Source organism: Ictalurus furcatus, chromosome 15 (assembly GCF_023375685.1).
Source record: "Ictalurus furcatus strain D&B chromosome 15, Billie_1.0, whole genome shotgun sequence".
NCBI lineage: Eukaryota > Metazoa > Chordata > Actinopteri > Siluriformes > Ictaluridae > Ictalurus > Ictalurus furcatus.
In genome coordinates, this window is record NC_071269.1 from 3536639 (window position 1) to 3562500 (window position 25862).

The 25862-nt window shown below is 41.1% G+C and overlaps 1 protein-coding gene across 1 annotated transcript in view; it reads right to left on the minus strand.

Moving 5' to 3' along the window:
• Positions 1-2273: 2273 nt before the first annotated feature.
• magi3a (membrane associated guanylate kinase, WW and PDZ domain containing 3a) overlaps positions 2274-25862 on the minus strand; it is a 163680-nt gene continuing 140091 nt past the window's right edge. Inside the window, exons 11-22 of the mRNA XM_053643170.1 lie at positions 19239-19730; positions 13664-13695; positions 12951-13251; positions 11590-11684; positions 11170-11362; positions 10158-10346; positions 8641-8826; positions 8412-8508; positions 6986-7091; positions 6496-6633; positions 6212-6350; positions 2274-3850 (exon numbers count right to left, since the gene is read on the minus strand). Of these exons, the coding sequence (XP_053499145.1) occupies positions 2949-3850; positions 6212-6350; positions 6496-6633; positions 6986-7091; positions 8412-8508; positions 8641-8826; positions 10158-10346; positions 11170-11362; positions 11590-11684; positions 12951-13251; positions 13664-13695; positions 19239-19730 (2870 nt within the window). The 3' untranslated portion in view covers positions 2274-2948. The remainder of the gene's footprint in view (positions 3851-6211; positions 6351-6495; positions 6634-6985; positions 7092-8411; positions 8509-8640; positions 8827-10157; positions 10347-11169; positions 11363-11589; positions 11685-12950; positions 13252-13663; positions 13696-19238; positions 19731-25862) is intronic.

The window sequence follows — 25862 nt, forward strand, 5'->3', positions numbered from 1 at the left end:
CATCTGTGTGTTTCTGAATGTGCATTTCCTGCACACTATTCCATTTTCTAACCATGTCTTGAAAAAAAGTTTAGAGTTTAGAAAAAAAAAAATGTAGAAGAGTTTGGATAAGAGTTTTACACTTTTGCAACTTGGAGCTGTTGAGTAGTCCGTCTTTACGCACCGTTAGGGCTTTTCCATCAGTATTTTAACTAACCCTATTTCTTTAGCTATAAGCCTATCATACACGCCCGATGCATCCCAGTGATCACCCTGACTTGTGCAGGTTAACAGCCAGTTGTCTCATTTTTGTTAAAAGCTTCTTGGTTTTCGTCGTGGACTTGGACGAGGAAGAGATTTTACGAGTCCCTACTGTAACATTTTACCACAGAACATGCTCAAAGGCAACATCCATCTTCTATACCACTTATCCTACAGGGTCACTGGGAACCTGGAGCCTATCCCAGGGAGCATTGGACACAAGGCGGGGTACACCCTGGACAGGGTGCCAATCCATCGCAGGGCACAATCACTCATACACGTTCACACACCCACTCATATATTACGGACACTTTGGACATGCCAGCCAGCCTACCATGCATGTCTTTGTACGGGGGGAGGAAACCGGAGTACCTGGAGGAAACCCCCGCAGCACGGGGAGAACATGCAAACTCCGCACACACAGGGCACTGGTGGGAATCAAACACCCAACCCTGGAGGTTTTTTTTTTCCTTAAGGTTCTTTTTCTTTTACTTTTTTCCACAAAAATAACCAAGAATTAAGAAACATTTTTTATTAATTCTCTTATGGGTGCCAACAGTTTCATAGTTGATAGTATGTGCAAAAATAAGTTTATTAATAAGAGGAAATGACAAAAAAAAAAAACCCGACCAAAATGACTTCCTTTAAAACTTTATTTCTCAGTGCATGAACAGTGGTCATGGCCAGATTAAATTCTTTCACCACTACATATATATTCTCATTTCTTTTAATTAAAAAAATAATGGAGTGATTTACAGTTTTGATTTTTTTTTTCTGAGTGAAAGCAAGTATTTAAACAGTTGCTGTACATTTTATAAACATTTACAACTACCACAATGTAGAGACCAGAAGGCCTTTTTTCCCCCCCCATCTTTAAAATAAAGCAAAGCAAGGCCACAGTTTCATATACATGAGATGAGATGACGTACACACACGAAGAAATGGACCACAGGAATCGAACAACAAAGCCAGATTCATTTTCAGTAAAACCATTCCAACGGTCCATGAAGACTTCACATTTTTAATCAGGACTAAGCAGATGTCAGTTCTCAAATACCATGCAATGGCATTACATAAATTTGTATTGCAAAATGATCAAAATCTGTTAATCAACAGAACTAAAATGGTCTTTCTATACGGTGGAACTATTGGATGGAACCAGGAATTGAAATCAAATGTGCAAGTATCAAAGCTGCCACTCTTCTCAAATCTGTGTACACTTATAATAACAACAACAAGAACCACAATGATATATTAACAGAAACGTTTTAGGAGTTGTTCATTTTTATGGAAAATAAAAATTCAAAACTATAATAATGCAAAACCCACGTAGATGCACAGCCAAATCCGCTACATTTGACGAGCTACATGCAATTAAAGTAATAACCCATATTATATATATATATATATATATATATATATATATATATATATATATATATATATATATATATATATATATATATATATATATTTTGGCTTTCAGACAAGCATAGACCTTATTTAGAGAGAAATTATTCTCATTTTACTTTACATTTACCTCCAATAATAATATCTGGTAACCAAAAAATTGATCCATATATATTTTTTTTGGTTTGTTTTTTTTTTAAAAGATATAAAGAAATGACAAAATATATATGTTAGACTGTATGAAAAAATATGATTTACCCCGCTTTACCTCAGACATCCCCATTTTACCTTCATTTAATCTTAATGATATGACCAGGTATTAAGTTCATTTATTTAGTTTTAACCCCAGTGTACACACCTTGCTATATGATACACAATGCATAATTGTAAAAGCTACAGCCATGTGAACAACACATACCCTAAAGCATGTAGTGTACTGAGTCAACAACCCTAAAGCAGGGAAGGATGAATCAAGCTCTTTAGGATCTGGAGCACAATATTTAGACATGATTACAGAAATATTATGATATTTGCAATTTCTTTTCCATTTCAATAAATTACATAGTGTTCTTCATAAGCTCACATGTAGTAAACAATATACTTAAGCACAAGTTTCTGGTCAGTTAAAGGAGGAACCATGTTTTCTTTTCTTTTTTTTTTTTTAAATGATCTAAAATACACTACAAAGCTGATAACTGTAATGTTACGCTTAAATAATATATGTGCACTCGGATCACACTTACTGACTTAAAGCGCAATCAGGCAACACTAACGCAGCCAACAATGAATCAAAGCCAACAAGGCCAACGCTGGCTTTCATTCATGGTTTTACATGATTAGCGTTGTTTGGTTGAATTATACTACATGCGATGACGAAACAAACTTCACAGATGCATTAAGGACACACTGCATTTCAAACAAGGTACAAGACTATACACATTGAATCTGAAATAAAAACCAACACAAAAGAAATAAAAATACTCCTTCACAATTCCGGAAAACAGAGCATTCGACGGTCGCACCTCACAGGAGTCGTGTCAAGTCTTTCCAGCAGGAGTCTCTGATTGGCACAATACAAGCCTGACAGGTGTCACTGTTGGTGGAACAAACACACCAACCCAGACAGGAGGACATGGATACTGAAAACACGGAATACCATGAACATGAATGCATCGTCTCAGAGTCCGTGAAGATACAGTATGCTGTACAAGTCGCGTAAAAAATATGCATCAATTACACAGTGATTCAGAGTAACCATCAGTGAGTGTCCTGGCATTTCTGATGAACTCCACCAAACATCAAAGCCCCTCCACCTGAGACTGCATCTTAGCAGAGCTGGGGACCTTCCATGGACCAGGGGTGATGGGAGCCTTCTTGTTGCAGTGGTTCTCATTCCAGGAAGTCTCTGGTGGGACACTGCTAGATCCCCTCGTATCCCGTTTGCTCTCCTCGCCTGTTCCCCCTCTGTACCTGCTCTCTTTGGGTTCTCGATGGGCTCTACGGTTCAGGGTTGTAGGCTGATCCTCTGGCATGGCCCTGTCATTGAGGATCTGGGATCTGGACCTCTGAGGTACTGCTTCTCTCTCAACCCCCTTCTCCCTGTGACGCCGTTCGTTATCTGATCTCGCGATCTCAGGCCTGGTCTCTCCTGTCTCCTTGTCCTGTTGGACGTCGATGTCTTCCTCCCGGTATAGGTTCCCTCCAGATCCATAATTAAAATGCCCATCAAAAAACCTCTGTGGTTCCTCATGTCCCTTCAATGGCTGTCTGGTGCCAGTCTCTTGTTCCTTTCTGGAACTCTTTCTAGGGCTTGCTGAGCGTCCACCTCTGTCCTTTTGCCCCTGGGCTTTCCTGTCCACGTATACATCCAGACTCTGAGTGCTGGCATCGAGATTTTTGTTTTTCACAGAAATAGAAGGGTTCTTTTCCCTTTTCCTCGGGCTATGTGAACGCTCTTTCCCCTCTGCGCGTGAAGTGTCCAATTTCTGTGGGCTAGGAGTGTTGTCGCGGAAAGACACACTGGAATTGCTTGTCCTGGGTTCTCTGGGTTGATGATTGAGACCGCGGGAGGGAGAAGGGGCTGACGTGCCCTCAGAGGGCAGGAGAGAAGCGGAGGGCAAAGATGTTATCACTGATGGATCATCAGGTACAGGGTACTTTGGATAGTTTGCAGGTGGAGTTGTCACCATCTCCATAACATCTGAAATGAATGTGGAGTTTTATAGTTAAAATAGGTCTCTAAAAACATTCAGAAAGAAAACCAAACAATAAGTTATGTATTAATTTTGTATGTCACAAACTGTCTAGACACACGATATAGCCAAAAGTATGTGTGCACCTGACCATCACACCTATATGTGCTTTTTGAACATCCCATTCCAGATTTAGTCCACCCCCCCTTTGCTGTTACAATAACCTCCACTATTCTGTGAAGGCTTTCCACTAAATTTTGGAGCATGGCTGTGGGGATTTGTTCATTAGTGAGGGAGGTCAAGCACTGATGTCGGTTTCCAATGCATCCCAAATGTGTTTAGTGGGGTTGAGGTCATGGCTTTGCGCAGGACACTCGAGTTCCTCCACAACAACCTTGACAAACCATGTCTTCATGGAGCTCGCTTTGTGTACAGGGGCATTGTCCTGCTGGAACAGGTTCGGCCATATAGTTTATCTAGAAACTTTCCCCCAATTTAATTATGAAGGTACACTGCTTAGACTATTAAAGGAAAATTCCACCCTGAACAACTTGCATATTAATCTTCAATGGTGTCCAAGTTTTATTTTGTAAAAAGTTGATTTTTTTCCCCCCGTTTAAATTTCTTTCACTGACATGTCGGACATAAATATTTATGAATAAACATATTTAATCTGCTTCGGGTTGAAGTTTTCCTTTAAACTTCACCAATTCACCAAACAACAGTCTTCACTCTCTGTGACTTCTAGCCTCGAGTAACAGATTTTTATCTGGATGATGAAAGACGGTCTTAAAACAACACTGAAGGTTTCATTTTCCTTCAGGATGATAAGAATGCAACTGGAGCTAAAGGGGGCAAACATGTCAAAATGCACCAGGAAATGAAACCCAAAAAGAGGCTTTCATTTCTGAGAGGCAACAGCATTCGGTCTAAACGAAAGATAAAAATGACTTAAAGGGGGAATTCACCTTTTTTTTCCCCCCCAGGTTTGACCCTTTGTAAGCACTTGGATGGTGATTTATAGACACCTCAGGCAGTCAACCAGTGTTTATATCAACAATTTATTAAAACAAATCTAATTAATTAAAATACATCCTATTCAGCCTTTGCACACTTGAATCATACGAATGTATTCATCCGCTTTGTCTGGGGCACTTCCCGGACGCGTGTTCCTGTTTGTGTTACTACGCGCCAAATTGATGAACCGTTTCCTACAACACACCTCATGTTGCTATTATTGCCTCAGATAACCAGTTACTGTAAACAAAAACTTGTTAGGAAGCTGGGGTCAGAGTGCAGGGACAGCCATGATAGAGATAAGAGCCTTGCTCAAGAGCCCAACAGTGGCAGCACTTGGGTTTGGACCGCTGACCTTCTGATCAGTAACCCAGAGCCGTAACCGTTAAGCGAATAAATCAAAAAGTGGAGCGGTTTGTCCCGCCTCCTGCACCCCAAAACTAAGAAAGACGAAGAAGAGAATAGGTCAAATCATGATGGGAATACGTTGAACATCACAAACAAAATTAGGTCCTTTTTTTTTGTTTTATGTCTTTATGTTTTGAGGAAACTGATGATGACAACTCAATTAGTGTACTTAGAGTCATAAATTTCATCCATCCATCCATCCATTTTCTGTGCCACGTATCCTACACAGGTTCACAGGGAGCCAGGGACACCCTGGATGGGGCGCCAATTCATCGCAGGGCGCAATCACACACAATCACACGCCCATTCACACACTATGGACAATTTGGTAATGCCAGTCAGCCTCCAACATGTCTTTGGACTGGGGGAGGAAACCGGAGTACCTGGAGGAAACCCCCGAAGCACGGGAAGAACATGCTGTCGCTGAAGTGTGAAAACATCACTTTGAATACATATACATATATGTGGCCTTTAACGCTGAAAGGTGAAAGGGTGATATCTGATTATGAGTAATGAGAAAGAATAAAAGTTCTGAAACGAGGATTAGAAGAGGAGCGCCAAGGATTACCGAGACTAATAAGGACAAGAAAAGTAGAGTCTTTAGTGATGCTCTGGTTTCATGTAGAAGCACAGGGTGGAAGAAGAGTTCAGACCTAAAGAGAAGACAGAGACAGAGAAGCAGAGACCAGAGGCAAGAGTGAGACAGAGACAGGAAGTCAGAAAATGACAGATTGAGAAAGACAAATGCATGAAAATTGAAGCAACGCTACGGTTTCTACACAAACAAAAGCACAATGCACTCTAGAGGGAAAAATCAGTGTGCGTCTGAAATGAATCAATTTCACAAGGAGCTACAGTCCTCTTGCGTGACAAATTATTTGCGGACTCTAATTGATTCTGAGCCTCTTTTAACTAGCAGTACTTGTAGATTAATGGTAACTTACTGTGGTCAGGAATCAGGCCCTGGCCCGGCCGCAGCAGCAGCAACACCTTCGTGCCTCCTGCTTGGATGAGCTCGATAGCCCGTGTGTGTGTGATGCCTTGGGTTGGCTCGCCATTGATCTCTACTATCTGGTCTCCCACCTGTCAGCACAAACACACCATCAGTCCTCTCTGTAATATCCAGCGCACCAGTACAAATGAACATGACCATCCTGCTTGATTCAAGATGCTGAGATTTTGTGTACATGGTTATAGGGTTGTGCAGTCACAACGGTGGTTAACTCACATGTATTCTGCCGTCCTTCAGCGCTGGGCCGTCCTCGGCCAGTCTCAGGATGAACAGGCCCATGTTGTACTCCTTCCCTCCACGTAAACTAAAGCCGAAGCCACGTGGCCCTCTCTCCAGCTCCACCATGAAACAGCCCTGCCACATATGCACAGACAACGCAAATGATACCGTCCCCATGTTCCACCATGATGCTCAATGAGCTCAAATTCTTCACTTTCTATAAAATTGATCTTACATCTGTGTTTGAAGCTAAATTCTGGTCTGTGGTGAAGAGATTTTTTGAGCTGTTCAGGTGCCTTTTTTTTTTTTTTTTTTTTTTTTACTTATTATTACTATTACTACCAAATTTCCATGCAGTGGTTGAAAAATCAACTGAAAATCGTTCAGCTAATTTACTCAATGCTGACCCGAATTTTCAGCCTATTATGTAGAGGTCTTTTAAGTCATCCAGTGGTAACAGAATGAATCTGAATCAGGTGTATTTTACCTGCTTGGGGCCTGAGGTGATCATGGTGCCAGTCTCATTCTTGGGGAGGGATTTGTAATTACCCCAGGCCACACCGTCTTCTCTCTCCTCCGTGTCGGGGCCGTTACTAAGAAAAGTTAAAGAAACCACCAGTCTAAAATTCAGCAGCTCTGAGAATATAACATCAGTATGTGTATTTTATATTATTTATATATATATATATATATATATATATATATATATATATATAAAATCTCATAAACCCATGTTATTCACAATAGGACATGGAAATGTACCATTTTAAGAAAAAAAATAAGGTAATTTTTAATTTGATGGCCACAACACGTCTCAAAAAAGTTGGGACAGTTAAGTGTTACTAAAAAGAAATGGCTGGAGGAACATTTTGCAACTAATTAGGTTCACTGGCAACAGATCAGTAACATGATTGTATATAAAGAGTTTAGGTTCTATGGTTTATGAGATTTGCAAATCATTGCATTCTGTTTTAATTCACATTTTACACAGCATCCCAACTTATATATATATATATATATATATTTTACACACACATATACACACACACATACACACAAAGGGAGCATTAACTCTCATTAAAAGTAAGGTGTAGATTAACGTTTGCACATTAGCACACAGGCTGTCTCACCATAAAAGCAGTGTAATGTTTAAAATCTAACATTTGAACCCATTTTGTATTACTCGACTTTATGGCAACACAAATTTAGGTATTTACAGTGTTTTTGTAAAATGAGTAAGTAAAAAAATGTGTTATTTCTTAAGAAAAAATGCAGACAATATAATAATTTTTATCTACCCACAGCAGTCTTTCTTTGTTACTTATATTTAGCTAGATTGCATTTCTCAGATGATCCTAGTAGAGAATCCCCCCCCCCCCATAAAAAACCTCCAAAACCCTACCTCCTTTACACTATCAAAATTGTTTCTTATTCCCTATATATGCTCACTACATAGCGTATACAAGGTACATTTAGCCAAAAGGTTTAAGAAATGTGTTACATTAGGTGGATATAAGTAGAAAGATTTGAATATCGGTTTCTGCTTTTGAATATGAATACATTATTGTTGCAGATGTGGGTGTGGCTTAGCTTGGGTCAACATTGGGAGGGAGGTGTTTTGGGGATGACCTAAAGACATAATGATGAACAAGGCACACCCGAGTCCTGTTGTCCCCATGTATATTTATGCCATCTGTATCTCTTTCTCTCAGAGCAGTGAGCTTAACATGCATGTGTATGGCCATGAATGGAGCAAAAGCCCCTGAAAATGAGGCCTTTTGGAGTCTACTGTGAAGAGATGGTGAATATATGCTAAAAATGTGGCACTAAAAATGCATTAGTCGGGACACTTGTTCCATGCTGTCAGACAGGAGTGTGTGTTTGTGTGTGAGCAGTGTGTATTGGCCTTGTACCCGTCATCCCGACTGGCAGGCTGCTGTCCCATGGCTTTGTGCTGAACCACTGGGCTTTGCTTGGCTGAACTGGTGGCTGATGGAGGGCCGCTGTGCTCTGAAAAACAAACAGGATCGTCGATGGCGTGACACTCACAGCAGGCTGCGCAATGCAGAAATAAACCCCCAGAAATACCAATACACCCCAGGCAGCACCACAGCGACAACGGAAATTCCCAGAATTCCTCACCTTCTTCAGGAAGCACGGTGAGGGTGACGGTGTTGCCGGCCTGCTTGATCAGCTGAACTATGTCGTTGTGCGAGAGCTCCACGATGCACTGTCCGTTTACGGCTGAGATGCGGTCACCCACTTTAAGCTTTCCGGAGCGTTCTGTGGGGCTGCCCTTGATGATCCGTCCGATCTTATGAGGAATTACTAAACACGGAGAAGACTACGAATGAATTCTGCTTCACGCACCACAATGTAGCATTGGTTTGAATCTCTACAATGTCAAGCACATATCTAAGTAACTCCCTATGACAAACGGCGAGCTTTCATGCGTCTTCCCTCCCGCTACTACTACTCACACCGATGTCACTTTGCTGTCATAATGCCATGTACAACAGTGTTACCATTCACTCGGAAGGAGTCAGTAGTCATCCCCGCTCTCTTCATTAAGTTGAGTTTGACGTTCATTCGCAATTCCAGTGTAATATTACATTAGCATCACTGATATCTGCAGTTATATGCAGTGTGTAGAGATGAACCGACATTAAACGTCCATTTAACGGTTTTTCATGGTTTTTGTTATTAGCTGATATAAACTCAGCAAAAAAAAGAAACGCCCCTTTTTTCAGGAGACTGTATTTTAAAGCTAATTTTGTAAAATCCAAATAAGCTTTACAGATCTTTATGGGAAAGGGTTTAAACGATGTTGTTCATGCTTGTTCAATGAACCATAAACAATTATTGCACAAGCACTAGTCGAACAGTCCTTAACACACTAACAGTTTACAGGCGGTTGGTGATTAAGGTCACAGTTACAGTAACTTAGGACACTAGAGAGACCTTTCTACTGACTCTGAAAAACACCAGAAGAAAGATGTCCAGGGTTCCTGCTCTCCTGCGTGAACATGCCATAGACCTGCTGCAGGGAGGCATGAGGACTGCAGATGTGTTCAGAGCAATAAACTGCAATGTCTGATATGTAAGACGTCTAAGACGGTGCTACTGGGAGACAGGAAGGACAGCTGATCGTCCTCGCAGTGGAAAATTACATGCAAGCGTGTGTCCCCCAGACGTGATCGAGAACTTGCAAACGCCTTGTTGGAAGAGTGGAGGAACATCTCACAGCAAGAACTGACAAATCTGGTGCAGTCCATGAGGATGAGATGCTCTGTAGTGTTTAAAGCAGCTGGTGAACACACCACATACTGACTGTTACTTTTAACATTTCTTTCACTGTTGGAATAAATGCTAATGCAAAAATTATATTTGCTCTGGTCTCCTGTATACATCTATAGAAGATTACCCTGCTATGGTTGACTTAAACCGAGAAATGGATGCATATGCATGAACACAATCCATTATAGCTGATGTATCGTGTAGCGTGATTGAAGTGACATGCAGGTCTTAAAATGTTTTTGGAAATGTCTTGAATACGGTATTAAAAAGCATTAAATATGAAGTGCTGATACCTGCAGATACCCTGTATATATGACCGACGGTAAAACAAGACATCCTGAAAGTTTTGGTGTGCCTCTCACCTCCTGGTGGTGGTCTGTTCTTCGAGGTGAGGATAACGAAGCCAAAGCCCTCGTTGTCTTTGCGTTGCAGCGTGACGTCGTACGGCTCCGGCTGGGACTGAGCAGGAGCGTCTGCATGAGGAGGTCTGGGAGAACCGTTAAGCTGAGGGGGAGTTGCCTGGCACTGTCCACCATCATCCTCTCTTCCTTCTGCATCAGGGAAGAAAAAAAAACCAAACACATACACCATCAGTTTGCAGAGCATCGTGCCAAACCCATTATTACTCATTAACTCGTTTACAAGAGGGCGTGCAGGAGCTGAGTCACTCCATATGTTCAACATGGAGCTGTACAGGAAGTCATTCCTGCTGACTGGATTTGTAAGTACTATAGACACATATACTATTGACACCCTATTATTATTTTCTATAACAATTATTATAAATGTGTGTATTTTAATAAAAAAAAACAAAACACTTTTAATGCATATATTTTATTTTACTTTACTTTTGTTTTCAGGGATTTCCTTTAATTCTTTTCCTGTTTGGTAAAATCTGCTACTGCAACATGGAACAGCAGGACGTATCAAGCAAAGAAAGAAGGAAGGAATAAAAGGAAGAAATGAAAGAAATGAGCAAGTATGTAAGGAATTATATTCATAAAGGGGGAATAAAAGGAAGGGATTTAGGGAAAAATGTGCATAATTTTAGGACAAACCTAGCAAAACATATGTAGAAATGTATTTAGTGTGTGTTAGTTCACACAGAAGTTGCTTCATTATTACAAGTAGACGTGGACAGCTTTTAGATCCTTTAAAAGTCTGATCCGAGCCTCGTTCATGAGTCCCACCACAAGGCATTCTTTCAGGCGCATTCGGCGTTCCGGATCCGTTTTCTTATAAACCGTGTCGAGACCGTCTTAACAGATTGGGAGTCTATTGAAAGCAACGCAGTGCTAGTTTTCTTGGTACCGGTCGGTATTACATCAATATACAACGGGTATGTAAATAAACAGGTGTATATTGAACACACACCTGTGTAGATGAGCTTCCTGCGCACAGTGAGCATGACCTGGCCGTTGCGTGCGGCGTTGGTCATCAGCTCCAGGACCTGCTTGTGGGATTTTCCTTTTACAGGAACACTGTCGATACACATGAGCTCGTCACCTGCCCGCAGACGCCCATCCTTCTCTGCTGCACCCAGTGGAACGATAGCACCAATGTATACCTACAGAGAGAGCGCGAGAGAGTGAGAGAGAGCGCGAGAGAGAGCGCGAGAGAGAGATTTAACTAATTACTTATGAACAATAATTGGTTGTAAATATTTAACGACTGTGCACACAGTTCTAATGTGTAGAACATTAAATTTTGCCTAGTTTCTACATATATTAATATTTACTATAAAAATTTCTAAAAAAGAAAAAGAAAAGAAAATTTGCGTGTTAAGAAACTCACAGGATGATCTGTTCCTTCCCCGCCCAGCACTCTGAAGCCAAAGCCAGACTCCTGGTTCCTTTTAATAAACACGTCCAGTTCCTTGGTGTTGGCAGCTGCAGGTACGAGTGGACAGTGTTAAGGGGTCAAGAGTCGCTACATCATACCATCTACAACTAGTACGCTATACAATCAGTATCTACATTATCACATCACTGTTAACAACAAGACCATACCATACCATCGTTAACTACTATTCCATACCAGATACTACTACACTATACCACCCCAGCTGTTACTATATCATGACAACTAACTATGTCATTACTATCTTTTATACTACATTGTACCTTAATTAACTGCAATGCCGAGCAGGTACTACTATAATACTATACCAGCTGCTACTATACCTTGCCAACTAAACACATCATCATTACTCTATTATAGCATCACTATACCATCATTAACGGCAATCCCACACCAGAAACTACTGTACTACTACACCAGCTGCTACCACACCATACCAACTAACTACGAGACCATCCCAAAGAACTACATCATCATGACCTCACACTCACTGTTAACTTTGTGCAACCTGTACATTCATGCAGTTGTCCAATCAGCCAATTACGTGGCAGCAGTGCAAAGCACATCATGCAGGACACCCGAAATCTGCAAAAACACCGTGGTCTTTTTCCACTCTTCAAATGGCCAGTTTCGGTTAGCCTGCTGTGGCCCATCCACCTCAAGGTTTGACGTATTAGGTGCCATTCACTACTGATTTATCTGTTCAACAAGGCGTTTCTGCCCTCTAAATGTTTTTTTGGTTTTTGCACTTACTCTGTGTAAACTCCACGGCAAAATCCCAGGAGAGCGGCACTTTCTGAACTACTCGTAATCAGCCTGTTCGGCACACGACAACCATATCCAAATCACTCGGATCGCAATTTTCACCCCATCTGAGGTTTAATGTGAGCATTAACTGCAGCTCTTGAACTGTACCTGCGTGATTTAATGCATTGCGCTGGTGCTGCATGATTGGCTGAATGGAGAAGTCCAGAAATGTGCAAGTCTACAGCCGTTACTGATTAAGTGTGTATTTTGGGAAACAGCTCCAACTCGGCTCCAAATTCGTTAGAAAAGTCCGAATTCCTTTGGAAGTGGGTGGAAGTTATAAACAGTACCATATCAAACTTAAGTACTTTAACCATCGTTACACTATACTATATGCATGAAAGAATGAACTACTAGATCACATTTTTAAATACGATACTACACTGTGTCCTACTATTCTAATATACCAGTTATACTATACTATACTATTCACTGGCTCAGTTATGTGACTGGTGTGCGTGGGTGTGGTATAGGCAAATGTTACTCACGCTTGCTGTCAAGGATGGCTTTAGATTTGAGGTAGAGTTCGGATGGGTCCGGTTTGGGCGAGCTGGAGCGTACCATGCTGGAAGGGAAGGGCAGCGACTGGGGAGGAGCTTGGGGGAGCGACTGGGGAGGAGCTTGGGGGAGAGTCTGGGGAAGCATCTGGGAGAGCGACTGGGGATGGGGATGAGCTTGAGGAAGAGTCTGGGGAAGCATCTGGGGGAGCGGCTCGACAGGACTCGGACTGTCCGTGCTGGTGTTTCCTTCGTGTTTCTGGGTCGCTGGCATTGGCACTGCGGTGGCACTCTAACACACAAACAACTCCTATAAGCTCCAGCATCTCAGAAAGGCCTCACTATTAATATATTCAACACAGAGGCTTATTGCATAGTAATATCATCAAGAATGTACACACAGCTGCTTTAGAAATGTGATCAATGCTTGTGCCTTCGATTCGGAAATTTTAACCACACTCCAGCACTAGCTAGACTCAAACCTGCATCAATAACGTTCCATGAGTAAAGCCTTGGGAGTTAGGAGATAGTGAATTATGCAGCGCTATGTTGAGCCTCGGCCCAGCTACAGCACCGCCGATTCATTATTCGGCGCACGTGTCATCATTAAGAGCGCAGCCTGATATCATTAAACTCCGAACCCTGAAGCGTGTGTGTGTTCATTCCCAACAATTCTGTGATTAAAAGTGGTTAGATGAACTTACAGGCTTCAGAGACTTCACAGGAGACGTCTGACCTGTGGGAGGAGAGATTGAGTGAGAGGAAGAAAACGAGAAAGGAGGAACAGAACAAGTCAGGAGGGGAGAAGAAGGAACAGAAGACTTGGGGCAATGATTAAAAGCTTGGGAATTAGGGCACAAAAGAGCATTTATTTCATACGCCAAGTACACTTAAAAGTACTGACACTAATAACGAGAGGTCTAACAGGATTCCAGACATGCACAAGAAGCGTGTTATGCTGCACAATTACAGTTATAATTCATTTATATTTACAGTGGGTTTCAGAAGTATTCACACCCCTTTGTTTTTTGCACACTTGAGGTCAAGTGCACTGTAGAGCAGGTGTTCTACAAGAACCTCTTTTATTTGGCTGCATTTATCCTATACTTAATTCTGTTAAGCACCCTCATAGCTCGATTCGGCCCCCATCATGCTTCAGCGTAGGGATGGTATTAGCCAGCTGAGTTTCATTTTTGTCTTTTCCTTCATGCTCCTCTAAGTGCCTAGCCATGCTACCATAAAGGCCTGTCTGATGGAGTATTTCTGAGATAGTATTCCTGTCCTTCTGACAGGTTCTCCTATCTCTACTGAGGTGTTCTGAAGATCTCTCAGAGTGGTCATTGGGTTCTGGGTCACCTCCCTGACCAAGGTCCTTGTAGACCAGTTATTGGGTTTGCCTGGACGGTCAGTTCCAGCAAGACTCCTGGTGGTTTCAAATTTCCTCCATTTCACAATGATGGTGCCCACTGTGCTCATGGGGCATGGGAAATGGTTTTACACCCTTTGCTCAAGGCTTGGATTGTGGTCTGACGTGCACTGTGAATTGTGGGACCTCATACACATAGGTGTGTGCCTTTCTAAATCATGTCCAATCAACTCAATTAGCCACATTTGGACTCCAGTCAAGTTCTAGAAACATCTCAAGATAATCAATGCAAACAAGATGCACCTGAGCTCAATTTAGAGTGCCTTAGGCAAGGCACTCTCGATATTTATGTAAATGAGAGATTTTAGTTTTGAATTTTTATTATAAATTTAAAAATACTAAAAAAAAGCTTTTGCTTTGTCATTATAGATTCCTGTGTGTACCAGATTAATGGCCAATAAAGTCAATTGAATCGATCACTAATTAAATCTATAACAATTATTTTTAAAAACGTGCAAAAACATTAAGAGGTCTGAATACTTTCCGAACCCTTTAGAATCTATTCGGTGTCTTTAGGTACAACAAGCTGACAGGCCACTAGGTGGCAGTATACGCCACACTGAGTGTGCAACCTACACGATACTGAAGGAGGAATGATATCCGTACGCTACTGAACTTGACCGAGGTGTGAGCGAAACAGAAGATCAGGTTACACAAGTAGCCAGACACATTTTTGTGGTTGAATAATTGAATATGTAAACGCTGGGGTCAGTCGAGAGTCAGGTGACTTGCCTGGTCCTGCCAAGTTCTTTAACAATTAACCACGCGCACGTAAATATTCATTCTCCATCTCAAATGCAAGAACTCATGTCTGGTTACTAGCAGAACGTCAGCCAGTTGAAGATAACGTTGCAAAACATTAGAACAGTAACAGTTTTGATTCACTTATTTGAGGGAGTCCTGTTGGCCAGGGGAATGTGTTTACTTCCATAATGCTCAATTAAAAAAATAAAAAAATAAATAATAAAAAAAGAATGTGTGTGTGTGTGTGTATATAGTATATATCTCCAATCATGTTACTGACCTGTTGCCAATGAACCTAATTAGTTGCAAAATGTTCCTCCGGCGGTTTCTTTTTAGTAACACTTACTTTTCCTACCTTTTGTTGCCCCCGTCCCAACTTTTTTGAGACGTGTTGCGGCCATCAAATTCAAAATGACTTTTTTTTTTTCCTTAAAATGCTACATTTCCTCAGTTTAAACATTTGATATGTTTTCTATGTTCTATTGTGAATAACGTACGGGTTTACGAGATTTGCGAAATCCCTGCGTTCTGTTTTTATTGACATTTATTTACTTTTTATTTTACACAGCGTCCCAACTTGTTTGGAATCGGGGTTGTACTAATGAAATGTAATTTATATAATAATTATACCACAGTGCTGCCGAGTTCTCGATTCCGAGTGCTCAGAAGGTGTTGATTAGTTTTATGTAAAAGACGTTTCATTAACATTTATGGAAGGAGTCGCATTTTAAAGGAGAGTTCACACTTTGCGGTTTTGGGAGCATGACACGTTTCATTTTTTTTTTTTTTTTATTAACGCTGTTAACTTCAAGAGCAAGAGGGGAAAAAAAACAAACAAACAAACAAAAAACAGAGGCTGGTGAGGGAACGACTGATATAACTCAAGTGATAACAGGATCTAACTTGTTTCGTGGATGTTCCATAACATTAAATGTACTTTTATCAATGTGAATTGATCAGAAAAAACAACTTCAACCGCATCACACCACCCCGTCATTGATTATTTTCCTAAAACATCGCACTCTGTAGTGTTTTATTACTTACATAGATACGTTATGTTACAATTATGCTTACAATATTTAGACATATTGAGAAAGTCTTCTTTGTTAAGCACTAATCAGTCTAATTGTTTTCAGGCACGAAAATGGAAAATACTCAATCAGTGAGTCGACGAGTGCATTTTTAATGTGTTAAAATATCTTTTTCGCCTCTTCCTGGCAAATTTTCAATTTTTTACATAAAAAAAAAAAGGCCTCTGATTAATTAAGCTTAATTGTATTTGCTATTGCTTTTGTTTATATAAACCATATGTCTCTTATGTTAAAAGTTGGCAACCTCATATTTGGTCAATGGCAACAAGCAAGTTCTGATAAACTGCGATTTATTTCTTTAAATATCCCACATTTACTTAAATAATATGCCACGTATCCTTCTGAGCGAAACTACTATTATAAAAAGAGGTTCTGGTGAGAATTGTTTCTTTTGCTCGAAGAAACAGTCTTTTCTCCAAATGTTTCAGTGGAATCGTGTAACGTTTATTTTACGCAGTTGTTTTTTACCCAAGGTTTTTCTACGGGGTTTCTTGGTCAGAATTAGTTCTATTAGGATCTTCTTGAACATCTACCGGTTCAAACGTGAAGAGTGTCTTATAGTGCGCGATATAGAACGACCAACGTTACAGAGGATCGTTCGACTTAAACACTGTTTCTTGTTGTATACAGTATAGGAAACCCAGAGCTCAAACTCGGCCGCTACTCCGCTCCCTGGTGATCTTTTCTCCAAGATTGAAGAGCACTTCAGTGAAGAGCCGAGTCTTGCAACAGAAAACCTGTTTTCTGAGATGTGTAAACTGGTGTTTTGCATCTTAGCAGTAAAAATAAATAATCTATTGCAGTAAAAAACAAACAAACAAAAAAAACACAGCATGCAGCAGAACCAATACATTTATGAAGGAAACTGGCTCTAGTATTTTATTTTATTTTTTTAAACATGAACCATCACAGTTTCTGTAGCAGATCCACTGCTACAGAGTTTACACAGACTTGCAAAGGTTACTTTTTAATTTAATTTAATTTAATTTAATTTAAATAAATACAATTTCTTCCTTGGGTCACTTTTGGTAGGTACTAACCACTACATACTGAGAACATCCAACAAGACCTGCTGTTTTGGCGACGCTCTGACCCAGTCGTCTAGCCATCACCATTTGTCCCTCGTCAAAGACGCTGAGATCCTTTTACACTTGCCCATTTTTCCTGCTTCCAACACATCAACTTCGAGAACTGACTGTTTACTTGCTGCCTGATATCTCCCTCCCCTTGACAGCTGCCAACGTACCAAGATAATCAATGTTATAAATTCCGAGACTATTTTTGGTTGCTAATCATTAGGGCATGTTGCCCCCACCCGACCCCCAGTGGAGCAACAAAGACTAGCTTTAGATTGTTCCATTTGTTTAACTCTTTAATTAAAATCTTCTAAATACATTTGGTGGATCAGATTAAAATCTTCGTCTTTAAAACACCCCTGACGTAAACTAATCGCTAACGGTTACGCTTTAAAAGGCAACTGTTTCCATCATTCGGTCACGTTCGTTCCTCATCCAGATCTCTCCAAGCAAGGAATTTTACGTAGCTGGATGCCCCTGACATAGACCGATTATATTCACACAATCTTTAAGGCACCTTTAGGAACAGCTGTTATTCACAGTACTGGGATAAAATGGATACAATCCAGTCAAATCACAAGGCACACACCGAGCAGGTGGGGTCGACCGGGTGGACGTGGGAGCCTTGTCAACGTTTTCATCTCGATTATAATTCACCTCACACGGAGTGGTGAGCTATAAAAATTACAAAGTGCTCCTCTAAGACTGGCCATTAAACCTGCTGCGCCTATTTTGAGCATAATTAAGGACAAGGATGGACTACACGCAACTTGGAGTGTTTATCATCCATGTCGCGATTATTATTGTCATTAAAATAATGACGCTATTGCCCTGGTAACCGGCTGTGAAGTGGGTCTGGAGTGCTGCAGTTCTGCTCCTACAGGCAATAAATGATGCTACAGAGCAAAGTTTGTACCCAGATCCCGAACAGGAACGCGCTGTTCTTCTCGCTTAATGCTTGCACATTCCTCCGTCTTTGTCTCTCTCGCTCACACACACACTACACATCTGTCCCTCCCACCACCCGTGTTACTTCTCACCTCTCTGTGTGTCGCAATCAGCACTTTTTCTTGCTCAGGCACAAACATATCATTTTCTTTCGCTAGTTACTTAACGGTCTATCAGGTTCTCACGAAACGTTTTGCAAACGCCGAAGCACGAGCGGTTTGTGTGAACGCTCTGTAGACAGCGTTACAGCATTATGTAATCAAAAACGCATCAGCCGAACACATGGAGAGACCAGAACACCATCATCATCATTCATGAATTTGTTTCGCATGGGCCTTTTCTCCATACGCCAGATTCTCTTCCTCGGTTGAGTGCGATGAATGTTTTGGGTGGTATGAATTTCTGGAGTTTTTAATTTAGGGTTCCAAATGCACCGAATTTTTGCATAAAAAAAAAACATTAAAAAAAACATGTGGATGGTAACCCTTTATTGATGTCATGTGAGGAATAAAACCCTTGGGCTTGTGTTGTTCTAGGAAAGGACAGGCTGAGCATGAAGCGGCGTTACGGTCATCACTCCAAGTGTCCTGATGTGTATTATTTACTACAGAAGTGCTAACATATGCTACAGCACATTACCTATGATTACATCTTTTCAATTATGGTGTACTTTTTAACCATTTATAGTTACATTTAATGTTGTGGAACATCCACGAAACATTCCTGTTATCACTTTTATCTCTTTATTATTAGTCTTAGATTATACAAGTGTCTGTGAATGAGCTGTTACTATAGAAACAATAACGCATTAGACCGAGTGCGTCAGTGCCGCCGTTACAGAAAATTACACCGACCCCTTCTGAGCAATCTGCTTTGCAAATTCAACAGCGCTGTGGTGTAGAAAATTAGAGCACCTATTGCTGTTCATTTTTAGAATGTTAACACGTGCTGTGCCTTAAGACATGTGTAGATAAGACGCGTTCCCAGCTCTTACCTCCTCTGAGCACGAGCACGTTGACCTCGGAGCCGAGGGGCAGCTCTTTCAGGATGTCCACCACTTGCGTGTGGCTGAGCGTTTGCACGTTCTTCCGGTTGATCTCTTTAATCACGTCGCCTTTGAGCAGGCCACGGCACCACTGAGCGTCCAGGATCATCTTCACCTTTTGGCCCAGCGGGCAGTCGGCGATGGCGAACCCGAATCCGCTCGGCCCTTTCGCCAGCGTCACGCTCACCAGCTCCGGCTGCAGCAGCGTGAGCTCGGGGGCGTCCTCCTGTCGCCCGTCGGGTACAAGCGCCTGCCGGTCAGCCGGCGGCACGGCTGCGGCTTCTCCTGCGGCCTCGTCGCCGGCGTCCTCGGGAAGGGGGTAGCCTCGGCACAACACCATGTCCACGTACTGGTTCACAGACACTGACTGGAACATCTGCACCACATCTGCGTGGGTTTTACCTAGCACGCACGTGCCGTTGATGTCTACGATCACGTCGCCTGGTAGAGAGAAAAGACAAGGTTAATTATTCCAATCAGTGACCTTTCTTTACGCTCACCAACACAAATCTAAAGAAGAGTAGATAAAGATAAATAAATTCAAAATATTAAAAGACACCATAAACGATCCAGATGTGCCTTTGTATTTAATCAGTAAGGTGGGGGGATAAAGTTTTAAAATCGAAAATGACTTTTAATGAACTCGTGTTTTGTCTTTTTTGTTTTTGTACACAAATCAATTCACATAAATATATATTATATATACGCACTTTTTTTTTTTTAAAGATGATAAGAAATCGCAGAAAGACGAAATAGGAGAAAAAGTTAAATCTGCATACGCTCACTCTATTTTTACACTCTGTTCAAAATCTGTTCAAAATCTCTTTATCTAGGTCACTCGAGAGCTTCATTTGAATCTCTCACTGTGATTGGTCCCTGGCTGGAATCAGCATGCAGAACAGCGTGTGTGTGTGTGTGTATGCGTGCGCCAAACCACAGAAGGCTCCTTCACTACAGCTGAAGTGTTAAAAATGAACATTTATTAATTGATTAATGTTTATCCTGATCAGTGTCGCTGTGGATCCAGAGTGTATCCCGGGAACACTGGGAGTGAGATGGGAATACAGCCTGGATGGGATGATAATTCATGACATGGCACCGTGAACATATATAGTCCACACGGAGGGACAATTTATAGTAGCCAGTCCACCTAGCATGTTTTCCCCCTCAATCATACAATAACTACTGACCAGGGAGGCTGCCGGCTAACACACGTTTCCCTTGAGACATGCGAAGTCTGCAACTGCATCATTTTGATCTGCTGCTCATGCTGTAACACACCCAGAGGAAAGTGCTATCTGCCTTCTTCCGCATACTCAGACTCCACGACTGTTCATTGTGACTGACAGTGGAGAGGGAGCTTTTGCTTTGCCACTCGGGAGCATTTAATTCCTTCTTACCAGAGGCCAAAGGAAGCCTGTTTTGGGGGTGCCCGTGTTCAGCATTGAAATTATTTGTGATGTCACACTCCATAGTAGTGGTTAATGGCTCATTTGAAAGTCGACACTCAGGGCTTTTTCCATAAGAATTTTTTTATTTGTTGCCTAGCCTGCCTATAATTTTATATAGGTTATGAATGGTTTATATATAGTTATAATTTTGTTTTATTTGTGTACAGTGTTCTACTATCAAAAAAGTTTTGTTGTCCGTTTTATTTCATTAATTTCACAATGTTATTGTGGAGAGGTGGGAATTGTTTGCCCAGCAAGGGAGCTTACACTCCTCCCCTTTCCCCTCGACCCTGCTCACACTCCTCCCCTTTCCCCTCGACCCTGCTCACACTCCTCCCCTTTCCCCTCGACCCTGCTCACACTCCTCCCCTTTCCCCTCGACCCTGCTCACACTCCTCCCCTTTCCCCTCGACCCTGCTCACACTCCTCCCCTTTCCCCTCGACACTGCTCACTCCTCCCCTTTCCCCTTCGACCCTGCTCGCACTCCTCCCCTTTCCCCTCGACCCTCCTCCCCTTTATTACGGTACAGTGTGTGTCTTAATTTTGATGTGTGAGGGATCGTGACAAGGAGGATCTATCTGAATATTTTTACAGGTTAAAATATCGCATCATTTCCTGTCGCTGGGAGATCACGCGTTTCAATCCCATTGATGCTACAGTCATGTGCTTGGGAGTGTAGAGCACAAAATTGGCCATGCTCTCTGTGCAGGAGAGATGGAGTACTCGGTCTCTCCGTCATAGGCTGTCAAGGAGTTCACGTATTCAGAAGAGGGCAGACTGAACTTTCCTTCAGAAGAGGGCAGACTGAACTTTCCTTCCGAAGACGTGATGGCAGACGGTTCATTCGGGAGCCGAAAGGTTTGACTCTTATTGGTGAGCCAAGCCACCAATAAAACTCGGCGAAAAGAGACGTAATTTCCATCTCCAACACTAACTCAACATGACGAGTGGAATAAGCCTGGAGAAAGGTTCCATTCCTGCTGCAAATTGGAAAATACCTTGCTTCATTTTCTTCGCTTAAATGCAAAAAAATAAATAAATAAAAAATTCTCCATAACCTCTAGACAAAGTCCATTTTCACTTCTGCTGCTCTCCAAACTCCTTCATTTCTTTCAGGACGAACTGCACGTGACTGATTCTGCACTCATCTCCGTGACCGTAAAATAATGAATCAGCAGTTTCCCGTTCTGGTCAGAAACAGGTTCCAAAAGACTCGTTTCAAAGGAGAAATCTGCTTGTATTGATGTGCAAAATACTTCTCCGTTTGCTAAGAAGGCTATTAGCAGGCTAATGAATAGGAGTGCACACTTGAGGTGTGCTTTATGAATATTAACACCCGCTCAATCAAACTGGGCTGTGAGCTGGAGAGCCAGTCTACAATAACAATACAATAAAATATATATACACACGTGTGTATGTACGTATATATTTATGTATGCATGTATGTATGTATGTATGTATGTATGTATGTATATACACACATACACACACACACACACGTGTGTGTATATATTTTATTGTATTGTTATTGTAGACTGGCTCTGGATGGATGTTTCTGTGACGCTTGTGAATAATACAAAAAAAGATTTTGAAATAAAACACGGGACCTTTAAAACCACACCTGCCTGCATGAGCCATTGTTAGTTGGTGACGAACGCTCCGAGTGTGTGTGTCAAATACAAACAATCATGGAGAGGCTGGAACACCCACTTCTCCAGAGCATGTTTTTCCAGCTCCAAGACTGGAAAGTGGGTGTGGATTTTTGCTAGCTCCACTGTTGGTGGACGGAAAAGTTGGCACAAACCCCCCCCCCCAACAACTCATCTCATGTGTATGTAATGTGATGGTGGCGTTACAAACAAGTGAATTTGATGCCAAAAAAAAAAAACGCCAAGGAGAGAGACTGGAAGACATTCACGCTTACATGAAAACCTGCTTCAAGTAGGGAAACGCATGTAAGGAATATGCTCTTAAAGGAAATGAATCATCGTTGGTGTTATCACCTCGAAAGTTACCACTCCTTACAGTTTTATTCCTTTTTGTACCACAGCAACTTTTCAACAACTAAATTTTTATTTTTTTTTTTTTTACATTTATTAAAACAATGACGGCGTACTTTTAAAAAAAAAAAAAAAAAAAAAAAAAAAATCTATTTATAGCTACGTTTAAACTTGTGGAACATCCATGAGTCAAGTTGGTTCCCAAGGTTACCGAGACACCTGTAAACTCCTCTGTCCTGAAGACGTCGACAAAACTCCGACACTGGAGACTCCTTCCAGAAATGTTAATAAACAAACTTCCCCCAAATCATTGTATCATTATACATTTTGCTCAGTTAGATCATGATGGAGCTGAATTTTGATTACATTAATTTCGACCAAGTTTAGATTACGATGCTGCTTTCCTGTGAACGAGTCGTTACTATAGAAACGAGACCACTTTAGAACGAGTGCGTTATTACAAAAAAGGTGTGATTTGCCTTACAGGAGCCTGTGATCCAACAAATCAGACCTGAGAATTCAACAGTGCTGTGGTATGAAGAGAAGTACGAGCTGTAAACATCCCTCCACACTTCACCCACTCGATGTGATGAAGCCAGGAGGTTTTGACATGTCTTATACAAACTAATGTCCTTGCTGCTGGCACATGTTCTAGCAATTTCTAACAGTCAACAACAACAACATTGTAATGACAATCCATTAAGAAAGTGTGAAAATGAATAATAATAATAATAATAATAATAATAATAAACAGCCTGTGTGTAAGTTTTAAATGATGTAGCATATATACCTACTCTGGTATTTGCGGCAAAATAGTTGTGCATCAACAATGCATAGCACTGATATGGCACCTCAAGGGACGGTCATTGTACCTGCAAATCAGATCCAGCTACCACACCGACATGGCCAATTCAGTTGAGGAGAAAGTTGAGACGATTTTAAGTGAAAGTCAAAAAGAAACGCACGTTTTCAAGCAGAGGAAAGTCAAAAGTACCACCTACGGGAAAGAATAAAGGAAAAAAAAAAAAACATCACCACCCTGAAACCTGCTGACATCAAGCCTTTGCTTATCCTGTTTCACAAACACTGCTGACATCATCTTAAAGGGCCAGTGTGTAATCAGTAACCGCTAACCCTAATATGCTCCTCTATACTCCTCTCACCTACTATATGAAGCATTTTCCTGTTTCCAGTAATCCATTAAATGCTGACTTATCCTCCGAGCAATAAAAATGACCGCATGACACTCTACTTAAGCAAGACTGAAAGGCAGAGCTTGCAAAGAGCACCTCAGTAAGCTGAAATCGCTCTCGGCAAGAGTGTGTGCGATGAAATCGTCCCTTTCTGTCACATCATCGCTTTACTACAAACAGGTAGATAGGACTGAGCAATATGATAATATAATACATCCATACTGTTATATATTATGTCACAATATACCTTTCTGAGATCACAGGTAGTGTTATCTTTGATTGAAAGTCTTCATATTTAACAATATTTAATATTACTTAACATTTACTTGATATTTAAAAATGTACAATTTGATTGTAAAATGTCCGCCTTTTTTGTTCAATCTTTTTTTATTCCACATCAAATAAAAGTATAGCTTAACTCAATTTGCAGATTTTATTTGTATTTATTATTATTAATTTTTTTTTGTTACTTTGGTCTTTGATAAAAGAGTTTATACATTGTTATGTTAAGTGAAGAAACTAACTTGATATGCGGACCTTCCGCAATATTAAGCATAACTATAAATGGATAAAAATTACAACGTAGTTTATTAATGAATACAAAAAAAACAACTGTAGAATAATCAACTTTGGCATGGTATCACGTCACCCCTTCGCTTGCTGATTACTTTCCTGTAACAGCATGCTCCGTCGTGATTTATTCCTTACTTATACAACCGTAAGTTCCGGTCCACTAATCTGATTGGTCGAGCGGCGTTCCCAGAGTGCTTATATTTAGAAATGACTGCACTGGGATATGATACGTCACTTGTGTTTTTCATTTCATAGTTCGAAAAAGTTACTACAGTAGAGTTAGCGACGTCATCGATGGACGTGTCAAATGATCATTTTAAGGAATATAACTTTTGACTTAAAATATGAAAGCTTTGTCAGATGAAGATGAAAAGGAAGAAGAAAGGCCAATTTTACCCGAATGGGCACCTTTAACGGGAATGGACAAATCAACCTGAGCTAGCTAGCCGACGGGCTATAAACTGAGCGTAGCTTCTTTGAGATCTATTTCCGCTAGCGGAGAAAAAACCAACAGAATGTTTGTCTGTATTGTGTCCGAAATGTCACTTGGTCAATAGCAATTTCGTGTTTATAGGAAATCTTATATGAAAGCAACGTCACACATATACTGAATATCGGCACGGCTGTGATTAGTGATGCTGAATTCTGCATAACCGCACTCTTGCTCATGTGATATTGCTTAAATATAAATCGCTCACTCATAGCTGCAAGACTAAAGCTGCATTGGACTAAAACTTGTAACTCCGACTAGGAAAAAAAACAAAGAAAAACGGAATTCCTACTCGGAAACTCGGGACGAGCTCTTCGGCTCTTCAACGAGTGCGGCAAGTGACGTCAAATCAACATGGCCGCTCACAGCATGAACACTGACTATACAGTTCGCTGTTTTGAGGAGGTAAATATACATCACTGATCAGTTAGCTGGCTGGATGATGCTAACAAACAACGAACATGGAGGTGTCCAGGGTTTTCTCCCACTTTGTAGCTCGAACGCACGAAGGCTGAAAATTCGGAGGTTGAGTTCCGATCCACTGCCAACTTTAAACTTTGCGCCGTCTCATTTCTTATCCAAGTTGCCGGGTCATTTTTAGAGCCAAAGGAAGGATATTGCACCTACACTCAGAATAACGCTCTTAAATATCGTAGTACAGTACGAATCTACAGGATGTGGCGTAGCAAGGAAAAAAAAAAAACTTTTAGAAACATTTATAAAGTGGTCTGTTGTACCTGTGTAGGTTGGTGAATAAAAATAAATGCAGTGTGTAAGCTTTCAGGTCTCACAAAAAAACTGAGAACCTGCTAAAAGAACTTGGCGCCCGCACCATGGTGATAGCACGTTCCTTTTTGGCTCCACT